Source organism: Mugil cephalus, chromosome 13, assembly GCF_022458985.1.
Source record: "Mugil cephalus isolate CIBA_MC_2020 chromosome 13, CIBA_Mcephalus_1.1, whole genome shotgun sequence".
Classification (NCBI taxonomy): domain Eukaryota; kingdom Metazoa; phylum Chordata; class Actinopteri; order Mugiliformes; family Mugilidae; genus Mugil; species Mugil cephalus.
This window is the reverse complement of record NC_061782.1, coordinates 18,844,446-18,861,441: the sequence shown is the minus strand read 5'-3', so window position 1 is coordinate 18,861,441 and position 16,996 is coordinate 18,844,446. Positions and strand designations below refer to the sequence as shown.

General features: G+C 44.9%; 1 protein-coding gene across 3 annotated transcripts in view; it reads left to right on the top strand.

Moving 5' to 3' along the window:
* sdccag8 (SHH signaling and ciliogenesis regulator sdccag8) overlaps window positions 1-16,996 on the top strand; it is a 40,064-nt gene that overhangs the window by 18,532 nt on the left and 4,536 nt on the right. For all 3 annotated transcript variants that reach the window (XR_007113962.1, XM_047602530.1, XM_047602529.1), the window contains exons 14-16: window positions 1,863-1,990; window positions 5,423-5,531; window positions 6,954-7,085. Coding sequence is in view for 2 of the 3 variants with exons in the window: in XM_047602530.1 (XP_047458486.1) it covers window positions 1,863-1,990; window positions 5,423-5,531; window positions 6,954-7,085 (369 nt within the window). In the remaining variant the exon portion in view is untranslated. The remainder of the gene's footprint in view (window positions 1-1,862; window positions 1,991-5,422; window positions 5,532-6,953; window positions 7,086-16,996) is intronic.

Sequence of the window (16,996 nt, the reverse complement as noted above, 5' to 3'; positions counted from 1 at the left end):
CGTTCTCACGGAGACAGAAACACTCAGACCTGACTTATCGAGCCCAAACTTTAAGTGGGCGCTCCTCCTCAGGATCCCCCCACCCCCACCTGAAGCAACGGCCTCGAGTTTGGTCGTTTCCTTTCACTTTATTGGATTGTTCTCGTAAATGTTGCCCGAGCGGATGAGCAAGACCAAACAGATGTCATATGTTTACGTCTCCGTCTTTTTACTTTGCTCCCCTCAGTTTTTTATCACCCTCCTCTTCCTCGCCACCACTCTATTGCAGACTGCTGGAACTTTCTGGCGGTCTGTCTGATGCTAATTGGTGGGTAAACAGGTCTGGTGCGAGTCCCCCCGCACCACCACCACCACCCTCCACCCCGATCGCACACGAACGCACACACATAGACATACACAAATACACACACGGCCCCCTGGAACCTCTTGCAGGACCAAATGGCTGGCAACGCCTGCCCGCCATCTCCCGCTGAGCCCTGGTGTGCGCTTTGGTGGCTCAGGCTGCTGTTCAAGCCCAGCGGGGGTTCATTCACTCGCGCACACACTCGTACGCATACAGACACACACAGTCTCCTTGTGTCCCCTGCACACCCGCCACCCGCTTTCACACCCCAGACAGCAGGACAGCAGGAGAACACACACACACACGAAGGAACAGACAGACGCGGTCACTTTAGAGATGCAGGCCAAGCGCTGTAGGGGAGAAAAGTTTTCACTTAAACTGGAGAATTCTCTCTTCATTAGCGCCTTTGGACTTCAGGAAGAGTTCTGTTTATTTGTTCGTTTTTTTTGTTTTTTTGTTTTTTTTTTTACTCTCTTTGTAGTTTTTTTTTCTTCTTTTGTCTGTTCCTCGGTTGTTTGAGCACGTTTTGGACTTAGTTGAGTCGGAAAGTTTGTTTCAAACGGGGAAAAAAATGCAGTGTCGTTCAAAGCCGACAGCACCTGAGTCTGCGTTTTACCTGCACACTTCCGATACAGATACAAACTCAAGTCTAACACACACACACACTCACAGCGGCCTGAACCCTCCATATACATATTTACACATATGTGGACCCTCTTCTGTGGATTTTTCACAGATTTAATCTTGCGTCACTGTGGTGTTATGTGTGTTTTTAGCGTCAGCGTTGCATATGCAGAGCTGAATTATATTGCTACAAGTTATGCAAGACGCAGATGACGAGCAGCTTAAGCTAAATAAAAATCACAGTGTCCTTTAATGTTTATTGCGACACGGCACATTTATTCTTTGCCGCTCTTTTTGAGTGCGTGTGTGTTGCAGACAGCTGCAGCATCACTCAGGGGGTCTTCAGGCCGACAGTGGCCTGACACGTTTACCCTTCAACCCCCCGAGTCTTTGCTGTCATTGTCCTTTCTGTCCTTTTCTTTCTTTCTCTTGTTGTACAGTGTGTGCTCTCCTCCTGCTTCGTCCCTCACCTTTTCACCACCTTCACACAGTTGTTCGGTTTGTTCAGGAATGCGTTAGGAATGCGCGGCCGCAGATTCTCACTGATAAATATGAATTAATATGACCACACTCCACATGACTCTTAGTTAGCGCATCTCAGTTTAAGAGCAGTTGACAGTAAATAAACGAATGAATAAAGATCTGATGAATATGGGTGCTCTCACAGTAGGATGAGCCAGCTTTGTTTTAGTTAGACAGGTAGTTGTTGTGATCCTCAACAGGAAAGTGATTAGAAACTGCAAATAAAATGCACAAAACATCACAAGCAGTGTATACTTTTACATGATATGCCACTAACAATAAGATAACACTGTTCATGTATGTTTAGTTCATCACTGCTTGTTTGAAAGAAAGCCTTTAACGTACCTATAACGTCTCTGTTCCTCCTTTTCAGACAGGACAGAGAGACTGCAGAACGCAGTCATGAAGAGCAAATGGCATCTGTGACCAATTTAGCACGGGAGAGGGAGAGAGAGCTGACGGTGATGCTGCGACAGACGGACGCGCAACACCTGAAGAGAGGTCGGTGACTGGCAGGGAGTTTGTCTTCGGCAGTGGCCTCGCGTAAAAACACTTTTGACCCGTGACGCAGCTTCTTGTGTCGTCTCTTCAAACACATTACGATTGTATCGGCTCAAATATGCTGTTTTTCACCTTGTCCTCACCACTGGTGCAGCTTTGATTTGAGCTGGTGAAACCTCACACTGATCACCACTGGCATTTCACGGCATCTCACATCTCAGAGTTGCAGTTCAAATGTCATGATGCTTTGTCTATACTAATTAGTTACTTTATAACAGTACTTTGTTCATTTATTGTACTTAGCCTGTCATTATCTTTATTTTTGGTAAAAAATGCATTCTAGCGACAATGTGAGACATGCGAGAACAAGCAGCTAATGAAAGGCGTCATAAAATACTGAATTTACATCAACTGAAAATGCACTAACTTGTCAGTTCATTAGGTACACTACTTGTGAAGACAAATGCATTCTAATATAGCAAACCTGCATTAAATTATGGCAGTATTCAGAATTTATTTAAAATTACTGAGAGAGGTGTTGATTTGTCGTCCCAAAAGTCTGCATTAATACATTTTCAGTACATGTGACACAATCTTTATAACCTCTCTACGTGAGCTTTACTGTAGGGCCAGACATGTTAGAGGTTATGTTGTTTGGAGCGAGTCCGAAACAAACAGCGGAGCTGACGGAACAATTAATATCTAAAACGAGCCGACTGGGGTCAGCTACACATCAACCGCCTCTGAGTTGGGAGGGGTTCGCTCTCTTCCTGAAGGATAACTCAGCAGGGTGGATCTTTGAATGCGGACAGGAACAAGGTCTTGAACTTGCAGTCTTCCAAGTTTAAGGACGTAGTTTTTCTCCTCCTGTCTCCTCCCTCCACCCATCGCAACACGGACGGGTACGCAACTCATCCGAGCTGACCTCAAAAGAGCAGAACAGAAGCCTTAAGAGGAGAATAGAGACTCTCAGGGCACAGCAGAGAGACCCGGCTCAGAGCTCCATGTCTGTCTCGGCAGCAGAGCTGCTGCTGCTAGCACATCTGTTGCACCATCTGGATCCACCCCCCCCACCCCCCCTCACATCCACCTCCCACCCTCTACCACACTCCCTCCCTTCTACCAGCTTTTTATTTACCTGTGGTTCCCTTCGACAACCAGGGAGCCTGCTGGTACGCACAACAAAGATGGAAGGTGCGGAGGGAGGAGAGGATGGAGCGAGGGAGGAGGGAGGGGGGTAAACAAAGGGTTTGTTTCTGGCGCGTGTCGGCAGCACACATGTTGTCTAAAGAGAGCTGACATCAGAGCACAGCAGGACACTGTGGACGGGGAGGGGATAGAGGGGTGGACGTCCTTTAGTCGCTCGCATCACTTCCTCTCCCCGTGCAACCCAACAGACGAGCTGGATAATTAGCTTTCTTGCTCTCCAAATCCCGCCTCTCCGTCCATCCGTTTGTCCTTCCTTCCTTCCATCCGTCCGTCCCCCCTCTCCTTTCTTCTCCGCTCCCTCCCACCTTTTATCAGACTTTTTTTTTTTTTTTCCCCCTCATGTTTCTTTTTTGAGTAAATGTGTACAGAGCAGCCTCTAGATGATATCAGATATTTGTTTCTCTCTCCGTCCCTCCCTCCCTGCCTGCCTGGCTTCCTCCCTCCCTCCCTCCCTTCCTCATTTTTTCCTCTGTTTGTTTCCAGTGCCAGTTCTGCTGTGTTTCTGTGTCCCAGGGTTCTTTTTGGCCTACGCACGGCCAGACGCATTCAAAGCCTGTTCGGCTAATTAGCATTCTTCATGCAACTTTTCCAGCACTGACCAAACTTTGTTGAGAGCGCGCGCGCGTGTGTGTGTGTGTGTGTGTTTGCACGGCCGTGAGTGTGTAGCTTAAGTTTAATAGTTTAATGCTCTGTGGCATTCGGTTTTTGCTCTCCATGCAGCGATATGAGGACGGAGACTGTATACAGTAGACTAAAACCTCACGTTAGAAACACAATTAGAGGACGAGAGGCTCATGATCCTAGAAACCTTCTCCTATATATTTTATTAGCTGGTCTATTACAGAGGAGATTTAAATGTCTGAAATGGAACTTGCAGATCAGTGCTGTGTGTCATTTAGTGCAGAGATGTACCGTCACATCTCTTCCTCTGCGATTTAAACCATCTACTCTTCTCTCCACAATATGCACAAAAACAAAAGTCCAAGCTACTTTTCAAAGACTGCGAGTCTTTGGTGCCTTTGGTTTTTTTGGTTGGCGCTAACAGAATGCCGGAGCAGGTGGATCATTGCCTCAATCCAAACGGCAGCCATTGTTATTTTGAAAGAGCGGACATATGTTGGAGCGCGGGACGTGGACCGTTTCAAAGGAATGATGAAAGCCCGATGTTGGATTGTACAGAAAGAGGCCCCCATGAGCGGATGAGGACGTGGCAGGGAAGGGGTGGAGAGGAGAAGCGGAGCTCTTCCAAACAACAAAACACTCTCCTACTCCACCTCACACACTTTGTGTTTCCGCTCTCTGCGCTCGCTTCTCTCTGTGCATCAGTTTAACGTAAATGTTGACGAAAGCGTTTTTGGGAAAACATTCAAAGACACATATGTGTTTTACAGTAGGTTTCATTGTTCTGCTCCGTAAGGTAGATATGTGAGGCCATTTGGTGTCTAACGTGTTAACAGAAGTAGCCGTTATGCTCTCTCCTTTTTTTTTTTTAACTTTTATTTCTTCCCACTAATACAGTATGTCAGGCAGTCTGTTGAAACCAAAAACGCGTTTTTTTTCTTCCTAAATAGTTTCAACAATTAAATGAAAACACAGTGAAATCCTGTCTGCAGTGAATCCCACATATTGAATTTAATCCATTATATTTGACATTTTTTATTAAAATATTATTATCTATTATTAGAAACGTTGCAATTCACTAATTTGAATATAACGTAGATGCATGTTTTAGAGTGAATAAACATTCCTCGTTACCTAAACTGACACTAATAAAATGAAGCATCAGATTAATGTCAGGAGCATTTAACTGAGCTTCTTCACGTTAAGTGGCTGCATGTGTAGGTTTCTACATGTAAACAGTGTTGTTTGCCACATATGTGCACTGGTCCCCTCTGAAGTCAGGTCTTGGGTTCTTTAAGCTACATTATCCCACACATTCCACATTAAGGCCTTTTTGACCGTTTCCAGCATTCAGTGCTAGCCGCCATAAGTTGAGTGTTATCTATAGCTCAGACTAATAATGATGTTGAAGACGCATTTATCGTGAACAAGCCCTAATTAATCCTTTTAATAATTTAAGAGTCCTGTAACAAGGCCAGTCTCTAAACGTTGGCTGGAATGATGGATCTGAGTTGAGTTATTGCGTTATTGAGTTATCTGAGTCAGGTCATGTGTGGTGTTTCACCTCAGACTAACCGTCACTTTTCCCATGAACGGCTGCAGTCGGAGAGTTGGATGGCCTCCTGAGTTCCCAGAATTCCCTGATCAGGAAGCTGAAGGAGGAGTGTTGCACACTTGGGGCCAGACTGGAAGAATCGACAGAAAACAGCAGGTCAGTGTTTTATGTCGCCACTTTTTACTTTCTCGTTATTATTATTATTATCATTATTGTCATTACACCAGAGGGCCGTTTACCCCCTCTATCTGCTCGACATCCTCGTCATCACTTCACAAACCATCATCATCTATTGAGACCGTTTGGAACGGAGCGCCACACTCCGCTTTCCAGTCTGACCTGTTTTCTTGTTAACCTGATGCTACAGTAGTCACAGCAGGCCAGCCCAGCTCTCCATCTGGGCTGCCCGGGTGTGTGTTTGTGTTTGTCAGTGTGTATGAGAGTGACCCTGGGCCCAGTGTCCTGTCAGCTGTTGGAGCTGTGCTGCACATTAGTCACATGACAGCCCCCAATCTGGCCCTGCCAGACCACACTGGCCTCACCAGCCACGGGACACACGCACACAACGCACACACGGAGCGTAGTTTCTCATGGACAGACATGAACAGATGTACATGTACAGTATCCGCGCTGTAGTTTTCGTGGGTACGAGTCCACTGACACGCGTGGCTGCTGTATGTGTGTGACTTGGTGTTTAGCAGCAGTGTGGTGTTGGTGTGTTTTGTGCCTCGGGCTGTTTGAGCTCCTGGAGTCCAAGCCCAGTGTAGCGGTTAAAGTCCTGCTGGACAGCCTCCGTCGGGCTAAGTGAGGTTACACTGAGACAGTTGCAGCAAGATGAATAAGAAAAGTGATGAATTGTTTTCAGCAGTTAGTCAGGCTGACTATGTGTGTCTTATACGGCAGACTTCTGCTGATCGGCCAGTGTGACGTTGTGAAATAGACACCGGGGTTCAGGACATCCGATGTAACAGAAAACAAAGCCTAGATTAGGATGTTAGTCGCGCGTTACCTCCTTCTCTGCTGCTGCTAAAGCTAAAGCTCAGCTCAGAAGAGTGAGAGATGACGCCACTGAGCTGAACCTTCTACTTTGTTCAGATACATTTCCTTTGTAAAGTCAGTGTTTGGTTTGTCCATTCAGGGCTTCTGTAGAAAACACAAACATTTTTAGTGATGAGTTATTGACGAGTTATTGTTATTGGCTTTGCTTTTGTTCTTCTCTACTGTCGTACTAATCAGCTTTGAGGCCTGACTTGTAACTTCTGTCATGCGTTGGATCTCCCTCACATGTGGACTGATCTTGTTGTGTAGTCTTGCAAGATAATTGTCACAACGTTGCAACAAATGCAGAAAATGGTATTTAAAAAAAACATGTTTAAATCTTTTATAAATCAGTTTGCTCTTTTATGTAGTTTACTCAGAAATTATTTTTTTAAACTTCTGTAAATGGCTCGGAGCTTGTTGCCTTTGCGCTGTTAGTATGAACGCAGCTTTACAGCAAAGCGTCATTTTTGTCTTTCTGCTTGAAAGTGTTCCTGGTGCAGTGGAGTTTCATCTGTAAGTGTCTGTGTGTACGTGCAGAAGTGAGATGGAACAGCTGGCCCTGGAGAGGCAACACTTGGAGGAGACGGTGAAGAGTCTGAGAGCTCGCTGCTCCAACATGGAGGAACAGTGTGTCCAGCACGGACGCATGCACCAGCGCATGAAGGACAGGTAGGTAAATGCACGGAACACACACAGACTGAGAGGGACATTTTAAAACACACATCATCCTAGAAAAGGAAAAACTGACTTAATACTGAGCCTCTCATCTAGTAGAAGAAATCTACAAAAGGTTTCCAGACAAAGTGAATGTCTTGTTATTTACTGTTGAATGAGACGCAGTTAATACAACTCTGGTTGGTTGATTCCCCTAGAAAGACAGTTCAAGGATTTTTTTTCCCTTTTTATTTGAATGATTAACTGCCACGTCTGCAGCAGTGTCCTACGTAGGAATGAATATTAAGATCAAATCGTTTTAATTATTAGAATAAGCGCAGCCTTGATGCAGTTTGAGCTCTTCAGAGTTTATTCCTTTCCATTTGTGGAACGATGACAGCAGAGAAGTACAGCCTGTCCCCAGCCAGTCAATCTTCTGCACATCTGATGTTTGTTTTATTGTTTTAACTGTTGTTGACATGGAGGTTTTTGAGTCAGCAGTTTATTCTCCTGCTGTCCAGATTTTTGAACTCATCACGCTGAAAAACACAAAATGTTCCTGAGTAGTTAAACGAGTTTCAGTGAATCAGTTAAAGATATTTAATAGGCGCTCTGTGAAAAGATTAAAAAAAAAAGGATTCACATTAGGTTGTGAAGAGCTCGTTTATCGGCCGAATCATTAATCGCTGCTGATTTACACATCGGTGGCTCAAATGAAGGATGCAGTTAACAAGTAGGTACGTCGTGAGAAGTTGTGTAATTCAGTGGTGACTAAATAACGTATCGCACAAACTGATCACGGCAAAGTTTTTGTCTTTCCGCCAGAGGAGGACCAACTCGATAATGGATTAAAATAAAAATGAATCTGCAGCTATTTTGAGATTTAAATATTCGTTTCCAAGATAAAACATCCAGACGTCTCTGGGACGAGCCTCTTAAATATCGGTTGTTTTTTCCAACGTATTCAAGCTGCAGCTAAAACGTCTTCTTATTCTACAGTATCTGTGAGAGTGGAAGACGCAGGGGTCCCTTCCTCCTTGAGTGCGGGGCCTAGTTGGTGTGTGTCTCCACGGGGGGGGTGAGGGGGGGGGCCTGGCGTACAGCCTGGCTCTGCCAATGTGGGCGAGGGTGTGTGGGTGTTGTTGCCCCACTCTGCAGGATCTCTACCCCAGTGCACCCCCCCCCTTCTCCCCTCCCCACCAACCAAACTCCCCTCACACACAGCCTAGCGCATACACCCTTCTCTCCTGCTCCGTCGATGTCACTACATATTGTCTACCACCCACCGGTGTTAACCTGCCGACAGTTACACGCTGCCAGAAAAACAAAGTTTACCAAGTCACAGCTGCCTCCTGCTCGCGCGCGTGTGTGTGCGTGCGTGTGCGCGCGCGGCCGCTTTTGTGCGCCTCACGGAAAAGAAAGACCGGTATAAGTTGTCAAAGAGTGCGAAGTATGAATATTCTGTATGTTTCCGCGCATATGTTACGCTGGTATTTTAATGTGTGTGTGTGTGTGTGTGTGTGTGTGTGTGTGCATGGGCTGCTATTGCATGTTCTCAGGAGGTTTAGCAGAGCAGGAATCCGGCTGCCAAAAGTGGATTGGCTGGGAAGTTGGCACCTAACTTCTCTCTTCTCCCAACTGAACCACGATAATCACTCTTGGCATTTGCAGGAGTTTTATTTTCTGCTTTGACACTTAGTTTTTCGACGAATCCTCCTGATATTTAAAAAATCTCTGGAGTTGAGCTTAATAACAGGTCACTTTAAGATGTATTGACAACATATTTTAGGTTTCATTTTCCTCTCGGTTGAAGGTTTGAATGTGTGTATAGTATTTATTATTATTTATGTTTTAGGTGCTTGTCATTAGGTACAATACAGAGAGGATGGAAATATGAAGTATGACTCACATTGATGATGATGATGATACACATTGCAGCTGGTACTTGTTTTTTCTCTCGGTGTGTTTTTTGGTTCTGATAGTACTCTGAGGGCAAACAAGAAAACCTGCCAGAAGTATCTTGTATACAGCTTTATTAATGAAGAGAGTTTGCGATGTTTAGTGGCTGAACTTTTCTATTGTGAGCGTAGTTTTCTTTGCGTGTGTATTTGGTACTTTTCCTGCACTGAATCCCAGATATACACGTTGTTGGTGATCCTCAGCGTACGGCCCCATACATCGGGTGTATGCTGGAGCGCTCGGCGGCGCCCTGCCGCGCTGCTCGGGGGTTAAGGTGTACGTGTTAACAAGCTGGTGCAAGTGGGTTCAATATCCAGCGCCCCGCCCCTCCCCACAGCCTCTCCATCGGCCTGCAATCTGTGCTGCGAAGAGCGGCAACAGCGCACCACGCACAAAACATTTGGAAAATCAGCTTGATTTATTTTTACATGGGCAAGCCGACTGCCAAACTACACAGGGGTTTTAGCACACAATGTTTTTGCTGCACCACTTAATTATTTATTTCACTATTTGTGTGTGGCTGCGTTTTTTTATTTATTTATTTATTTAAAAACGATAGAGCGGATGGTGGAGCGATGGAGCGGGGCAGCAGTTAGTTATAGAATAATTATGCAAAATAATTCATTTAAAAGTTTTATGTTGATTCAAGAAACGATTTAGATTTTTTGAGGTTAAATGCATCATTTATGCACTTTATTTTTTTATATGCTCACATTTGACTTTAACTTTTGGGTGACATAAAATAAAAAATAATAATAAAAAATAATTAATCTTTATTGCCTCAACACCAGTCAAAATTTTATACAGAGCGTTTCTCCATGAGGACAGATTATGTTTGTGAGAAAGCTCAGATTATAAATTGTACACAAAATATCTAATTACGGATGCAAAAAGAAAAATGTGCAAAAAAAGAAGTTTCATATTTTCAGAGGGAAGTGGCTCGTCATGTTATTTGTAAGTTTGGCAAAATAAAAAATCTTAACACAAGTCAATTTAGAGAGAAATGTGAGACACCGCGACTCTTAACATACACTCACTCACTTCATTCATACACGAGTGAAAACAAATGTATTTAAGAGTCCTGCTCTAATTCTTAGCTTCATGAAGGTTGTGGTATTTATTGTTTGTTTAAAGAGCTGTTGATTCAACTGTGTGTTCATGTTGTACCATTTAATTATACTGCGTTGTACCTACACATGTTTCTATTATTTTGACAACCCTATTTTAGTGAGTGAACTACAAAAAATAACAGAAACACTTTAGTGTTTAATTCAATCCATTTTAACAGCACCACAAACTACATCCTCCAAAATGATCTCACTGCTGAATCACCATCATTCTGACGCTGTTTTTACAACAATCATAAATCTAGGATTTAGTGCACAACTGTTACATTAGAATGAATTTGTTTCACTATTGTACCAAATGAACTGGAGGTTAATGCATTCAATGTAAATTTCTTCTCCTCTTCTCAATGGAACAGTTTTTGTTTTAGATGTGTCACTCTTAAATGATTTATTTGAACTGTAAATTATAACTGTTTCCCACTGATTGATTGAACCTGGGGGAAAAAAAATACATTTAAAAACATTTTTCTATGATTTAGTTTTTTTTAAAGCCCGGTTTATTTCTGACAGGTTTGCGTCAGTGAAAAATCTGAAAACTACAGAGAGAGAAAAGTTCACAGCGAGCGCTGTTTTCTCCTCGTACCTAAGATTTGTTCTCCAGTTTCACTCCAACTTTCCTCCCCTCTCCTCCTCCTCCTCCTCCCCTCTGCTTTCTGTACGAAACACCACGAAACCTTTTCTCACCTCACAGCTGTTCGCAGGCTGTTTCACCAATTATCACTACGCATGTACACACTTAGGTCACATACGCAGACCCACACACGCGCGCGCATGTACGACATAACACTTATTTAACCGCGCATAGTGACAGCAGAGTGTGTTTGTCAGGCCCGTGTGTGTGTGTGTCTGTGTGTGCGCACAGACTGTATAGGTGTGTAAATCTCACTGTGCAGCCCTTTAAGGGGAGTAGCAACATATACGCAGATGTGTCTGTAGATCCACAGGCTTCACTGGGCCATATGGCCTCCGCCAAGAAAGATGGTGCGTGCGTCTGGAGGAGCGCGGGCGAGGGGAGGGGAGGGACGGAGCGGCGGATGGAGGGCGGAGGAGCGACGGAGGGGCCATGTGTGGCGTGAGCTGTGCAAGCAGTTGTTGAAGTATGTACGCCTGTGGATGTGTGTGTGTGTGTGTGTGTGCGCTTGCACCAGAGGCTCCAGGAGATCGGTTAATGGAACAAATGGTCGCGACGGGCCGGGGAAGAAGGAACCGGCTTGCTGCTACCGCGGGCGGACGGCGAGCCTCGGGCGAGGGCTGCTTCATCTGGGCTCCTGCCACGCACACACGCACACACACACACACACACACACACACACACACACCCTCTGTCAACCCCCCCGCCACCCAAACACACAGTGTGCTGCCATGCCCCACGAGCAAAAGGACGCTCCTCGCAAAACTTTTCATTTGCAAATTAAGTTGGCAAAGGCTGGGCAGAAGAAAACAGGACAGCTTTTATTGCTCTCATCTGTGTGTGTGTGTGTGTGTGTGTGTGTGTGTGTGTGTGTGTGTGTGTGTGTGTGTGAGTGTGAGAGTGAGGAGTTGCAATCTTGGAGGTACAGAGGGATAATAAAGGAGTGAGATGTGGAGATATAGAGAAAAGAGGCCCAGTTAGAATTGTTATGCTTCGTATCGTGTTCTGCAGGCTGCTGCCGCTCATTGCAGAATGTTTCCCCCTTACAGGAAGAGTAGTGGGTTCATGATTTTACGTGATAAGAAGCATCTGCAGCTAATCTCTGCTTTTAGAACTCAGCAGCTTTGAATGTTTCTCAAGGTGTCCTATACATTTTATGAGCTTTCTGGGCAAAGGAATAATCTTCAGCTGGTAACCCATACAGGAAATGTAGAGTTTAAAATGACTCAAGAGGACTTGACTTGATATTTCAGCCGTGAACAGAAGCAAAAATGTGAGGAAATCTCGCTCCTTTTTCGCTCGCCCGCGTTCTTACCTCTGGATGGCGCTGATCAGTCGTCCTTCCTTCCTCCTCCTCCGTTTCTCCGTTTCATTTTCTCCGTTTCTCATCGGCTCCGTCTCTGCATTGCCCAGCTGGCTTCTGTAGCCGGGAGCGACCGCAGCGCGGCCTGCTGAAAGAGCATTGTCAAACGGTGGCTTTACAGCTCAGTCGCGCGCACACACACACACACACACACACACACACACACACACACACACAAACACACAAACACACACACACAGACGCACAGATTTGCAGCTCAGATGTCGGGCTGTAGCCAGAGGCTTGCAAGCTGGAGCGTTAACTGTGCAAAGCGTCACATCTCGAGCCCCAGTCAGTGACACTAACACTACTTCATAAAACTACAAGTAGAGAAGTGGCGCCGGAACACCTGCCCCTTCTTTAGAACAATGCTAAAATTAACATCAGCAGAAACACTTTAATGCCGGGAAAGTAAACGCTCAAACAAGAGATACTTAAAAAGGAGTCGTCGGGCCTCCAGGCAGCAAATACTTTGACATGGAATAGTTGATATAGCAGCCCGCAGCCGCACCGACACCTCTGTTAATACGAATGAAAGCAGAGATCCAGAGCTGTCAGATCATGAATATATTTTAGATTTTCCCTGCATGAACAGTTTTAATTTAAGTTTTTTATTTATGCGTGACTTCATTTGAAACCAAAAAGAAAATACTTTGGTGAAATCCTAGAAGCTAGAAGCTTTATCAGACCAAAGTCTGTGTGTATAATTGAAAAAGATGAATTGATTTCCGCATTCAGTGCCATTTATTATTATTTATTTTTTTGTTTCTCTGTTCATAGTATTAATAATATTAATAAATATTATTTGTTTGGTAACCAAAGACACAGACAGGTATGTAGACTGATGCTTCTGGATGTTTAAGCTCATTTTAATAGTGAACGCAGAGGAAGAAGTAATATTCCAGATATGATATTTAATTAAATAAGTTAAAGTTTGAATACTTGGTCACAGGTAAACTGAACACATTAAAGGCCACATAAATGTTTTCATATCTTATTTTATTTACTTTTCAGACCAGCATGCTCTTTGGACTCCATTCCCACTCAGCAATAGTGTCACTCTGACAACAGAAGACATTGTGTTTGCTGTCTTTCTGTATCTCTATTTATCTGACTGTAAAGTCATTTAACTTCATTTTTCAAAGTTTAATTTGGATTATTCAGTAAAAATTATGTGAAGTAAATGGATTAAAACTTTTTAAAGCTTTAGGTTACTAGAAGGATTTAAAAAAAAAATTTAACATGAAATATGAGCCTGGTGTGGTAATAACAAGCACAAAACAAATCAAAACAAATACATATTAATGAAAACATAATTCAAGAAAAGTGAGAAAATAAAAGTTTAATTAGTTTTTGTAAAAGATCTGTTATTTGAATTATGTCTAATGGGAAAACTAAATATCAGTTGTTCAAACATGGCACGAGTTGCAAGCAACTAACATCTGGCGCACAAAAGAGAACGTGGGAAACCACTGGAGAGCAGCAGATTAGTCTGAAAGCCAAGTAAAACCAAAATGTTTTTACACCAAAAATATTTATCCTGAAGGAGACATCCTACATGGAAATCAAATTTAACAATAATTAAAATGAAAGAGAATCTATCTGAAATTAAACATAGAGGAGGAGGATTATATCTTCATTTACAACATACTCAGTGTGTGTCACCGTGTATTCAGACCTCAGGCTGCTGACGCCGTCAGGTCGTCTCTGGGACGCAAAACGCTTTCAAACACGACTTGTGATATCGTCCGTACATTCACAGAGTAACGGACATCTAAACGACCTATCGGGAGATGACAGGTGGCATCAAATGAAATCGAAAAAGGAAAAAGAAGATCAAACGACAGTGAGGGAATGCACGCCGGCCCCGTCCTAATCAAAAACCCACAGCGTCACCGACGGTGTTCCCATGTCAAAATGTGCGCGTTAGCGAGAGCAACAACTGGCACGACAGGTTGGAGGAGAGGACGCGAGGCGAGGCCTGCGGGCGCGCGCGTGTGTTCCTGAGTGCAGTGGTGTGCCAGCCAAGCTTTAGCTCGAGCGCCGGGGTGTGAGGGTGGCGACGGTGGGCCTGGGGTTGGGGCGAAATATGGTTTCGTGTGCGCGCGTGTGGCAGCTGCAGCCTCGGCGCCCCCCGGCAGTGTTGTTGTAACCAGGCAAGCCGAGGCCGTCTGCCTGCGTTCTCCAGCCTCCGGGCACGCTGCACGCTGCACACACAGAGGTTCAGACAGTCAAACGCTTGTGTGTTCAGGACTGAAGTTTCCATTAGGTTTGACGTTTACACACCGGTTTCATTGTCTGATTTTTTTTTTTTGTGTGGAAGTTTTCTCTCTCCCGTACACGGGAGTTGAAATTTAATTACGCTTCACTCTGAAAATCTTCAAAATCGAGCAAAATTCTCCAAACTAAACCTAAATGCTGTTTGTATGAATGCGTCCTGGTTATTTTTAGAGCTAAATAACAGATTAAACAGCACGGCATTAGTCTAGTATGTGGCTCTTTTTTTTCCTCTTTTTTTTCAACTTGATAATCTATGCACTGTGCGATAAATATTTTCTTAAAGTGACACGCTCCACCGGCTGATCTGCTCCGTAATAAGGCTACACACACTCATGCGGGGCTGATGAATGACAGACCTTAACGCTGCTTCCAGATCTTCCTCTGTTCCTGTCACCGCGTCTCTCTGCCTCTCTAACGTGACGTTAGCACTTTCCCTTTGGACCGTGCCTTTAGGACATATGCTCCCACCTGTAAATAAATATGCAAACGCAGACGAACACAACGGAGTTTAGACACTAGCTGTGGGCTACGACTGATGTATGCCGCAGAGAGGTAACTGTGTGTGTTGTAATTAATCTCCTTAGTAGCAGCAGTCAATAGAGAGCGCGCCGGTTCGAGGTGCAGACTGCGAGCGGAGTTTGATTATTGGGCCGTCAGGGGAAATTACTGCAAACTGCCTCGCAGCAAAAACTTGCTTTTATCATGTCTGCTGCGGAGCAAAATACACACTTACGAGCGGGGCCGCTCTGGAGGCCGTTTCAGGTGTTATTACGGGGGATTATTCGAGCGTGGGTGTGTTTGAGAGAGTAAACCCTCAGATCCAGCAGGTGGTGTCCTTTCACCAGGTCAGTGGGGAAGCTCTGTAACCTCGACCGCCCAGCAGCCAGCCAGCCAGCCAGACCAGCAGCAGGCGGCGGGGAGGCGATGGCCGGAGACCTCTTTGTTTCAGCCGTCCCTTCACCTGACGCCGCAAACCGTCAGCCGTCGTTTTTCTCCCTCCGCAGACCCTCTTCACCCAAACATCCGTTCAATCTGTCTCGCCATCAGATCCATGCAGATCCTTCCTTCCTCACCGGTTCCAGGCAGCGGGCAGAGGCGAGCCAGCCTGCAGTGCGTGTGTGTGTGTGTGTGTGTGTGTGTGTGTGTGTGTGGTTTAGTGCAGGGCAGTGCCTGAGCATTAAGCCGTATTAAGCCCTAATTAATGAGTGTGCCAGTCGATAGAGGCCAGTTATTGGATTTGCTGCTTTAGCTGCTGGAAGGAGCGCTACTTTAATCACACTCAGAAACACACACACATGCACACACTCAGCCCTCGGAGGCTGGGTTTGAAGGTGAAGCGAGGTGGATTACAGAAAGCGCGTGTGTTGTGTAAGGCCAGAGGTTGGCGGCTCTCTGGCCAGTCAAACCGAGTCGGGCCGTTTATATGTGTGCCAGGGTCAGAGCTTTTACTTGCCGCGTTACATAAACCTTCAGCTTACAACCTGCAGCCGCTTCAAACATCTCAGGCCGCGACCTGACCGACTGATTCACTGGCTGCCCGTTTAGCTCGCTTACTGTCGTGTCAGCGGCATGTGTGGAAGCCTACTGGCTTTCACCACAGCTTTATATAACTCCAGAACTCTTTAGTAATTGGTTTGGCTCGGTTACTGTTTGGAAACGGAAGAGCGTCGTCACACACGTCTTTGTTATGTGATATTAAAGGGTCGGTTCAACCAAATCAATCCAGTGAGTTCATTCAGACTAGTATCTATCTGGTTTCCTCGGTAACCCTCTAGTATATTTCCCCACCCCAAATGTTTCAGGGCGAAATCAGAAGAACATTCACATACTGGATGGAGCAAGCTCTTCTTGCTGTTATCGCTCTGTTTTTGCAAACAACACACCTCTGACTCTCCCAGCCTGCTGTCAGCACGGTGACTTTGGTGGTAGGAACCAGAGTGGACGGTGTTTTTATGCATTTGGAGAACTTAGTGTTTGCGTCACGTGTCTGTCAGTGGTATCGCTTCCTTCCAACAGTCGTCCCCTCAAAGCTGATATTAGTTCATGTGAACTAACACCGCCAACATCATGTGGTGAAAGGTTAATTTTCCTATCATCAAACATGATTGCGTCTATTTTGGGGACAAATAAAGTGGTTTAAATTGAACTGAACTGAATTAACGTCCCTCAGTCTCTTGTCGTCACATGACTGTTTGTCTCTTCCTGTTTGTGTGCACATTTAAAGAGCTAAGGGTTGTTGTTGTTTTTGGAAAGAAAAAAGGGACATTTTGATTTTTGATTGATCATTGATTTTGAACTTTAACGTCGACTTTGCGTTAAAAATGTAGCAGTAAACCAATACTTTCTAGAAACCTGCCGCGGGTCGACGTCTTTCAAATGAAGGAAGAAACCTGAGCCTTTTAAAATCAGCCTAAAAACAGCTGATGAATTTCAGGAGACGCCGTTTGTCCCGGCAGGACGTCGCCTGAGAAGAAAGAGGTCGGTTCGCTTCAGAGAAATAACTTCACAGACGGAATCAATGAGCGGACGAATCCTTCAAAGTGCAAAACTGCGGATCTCGTAGCAG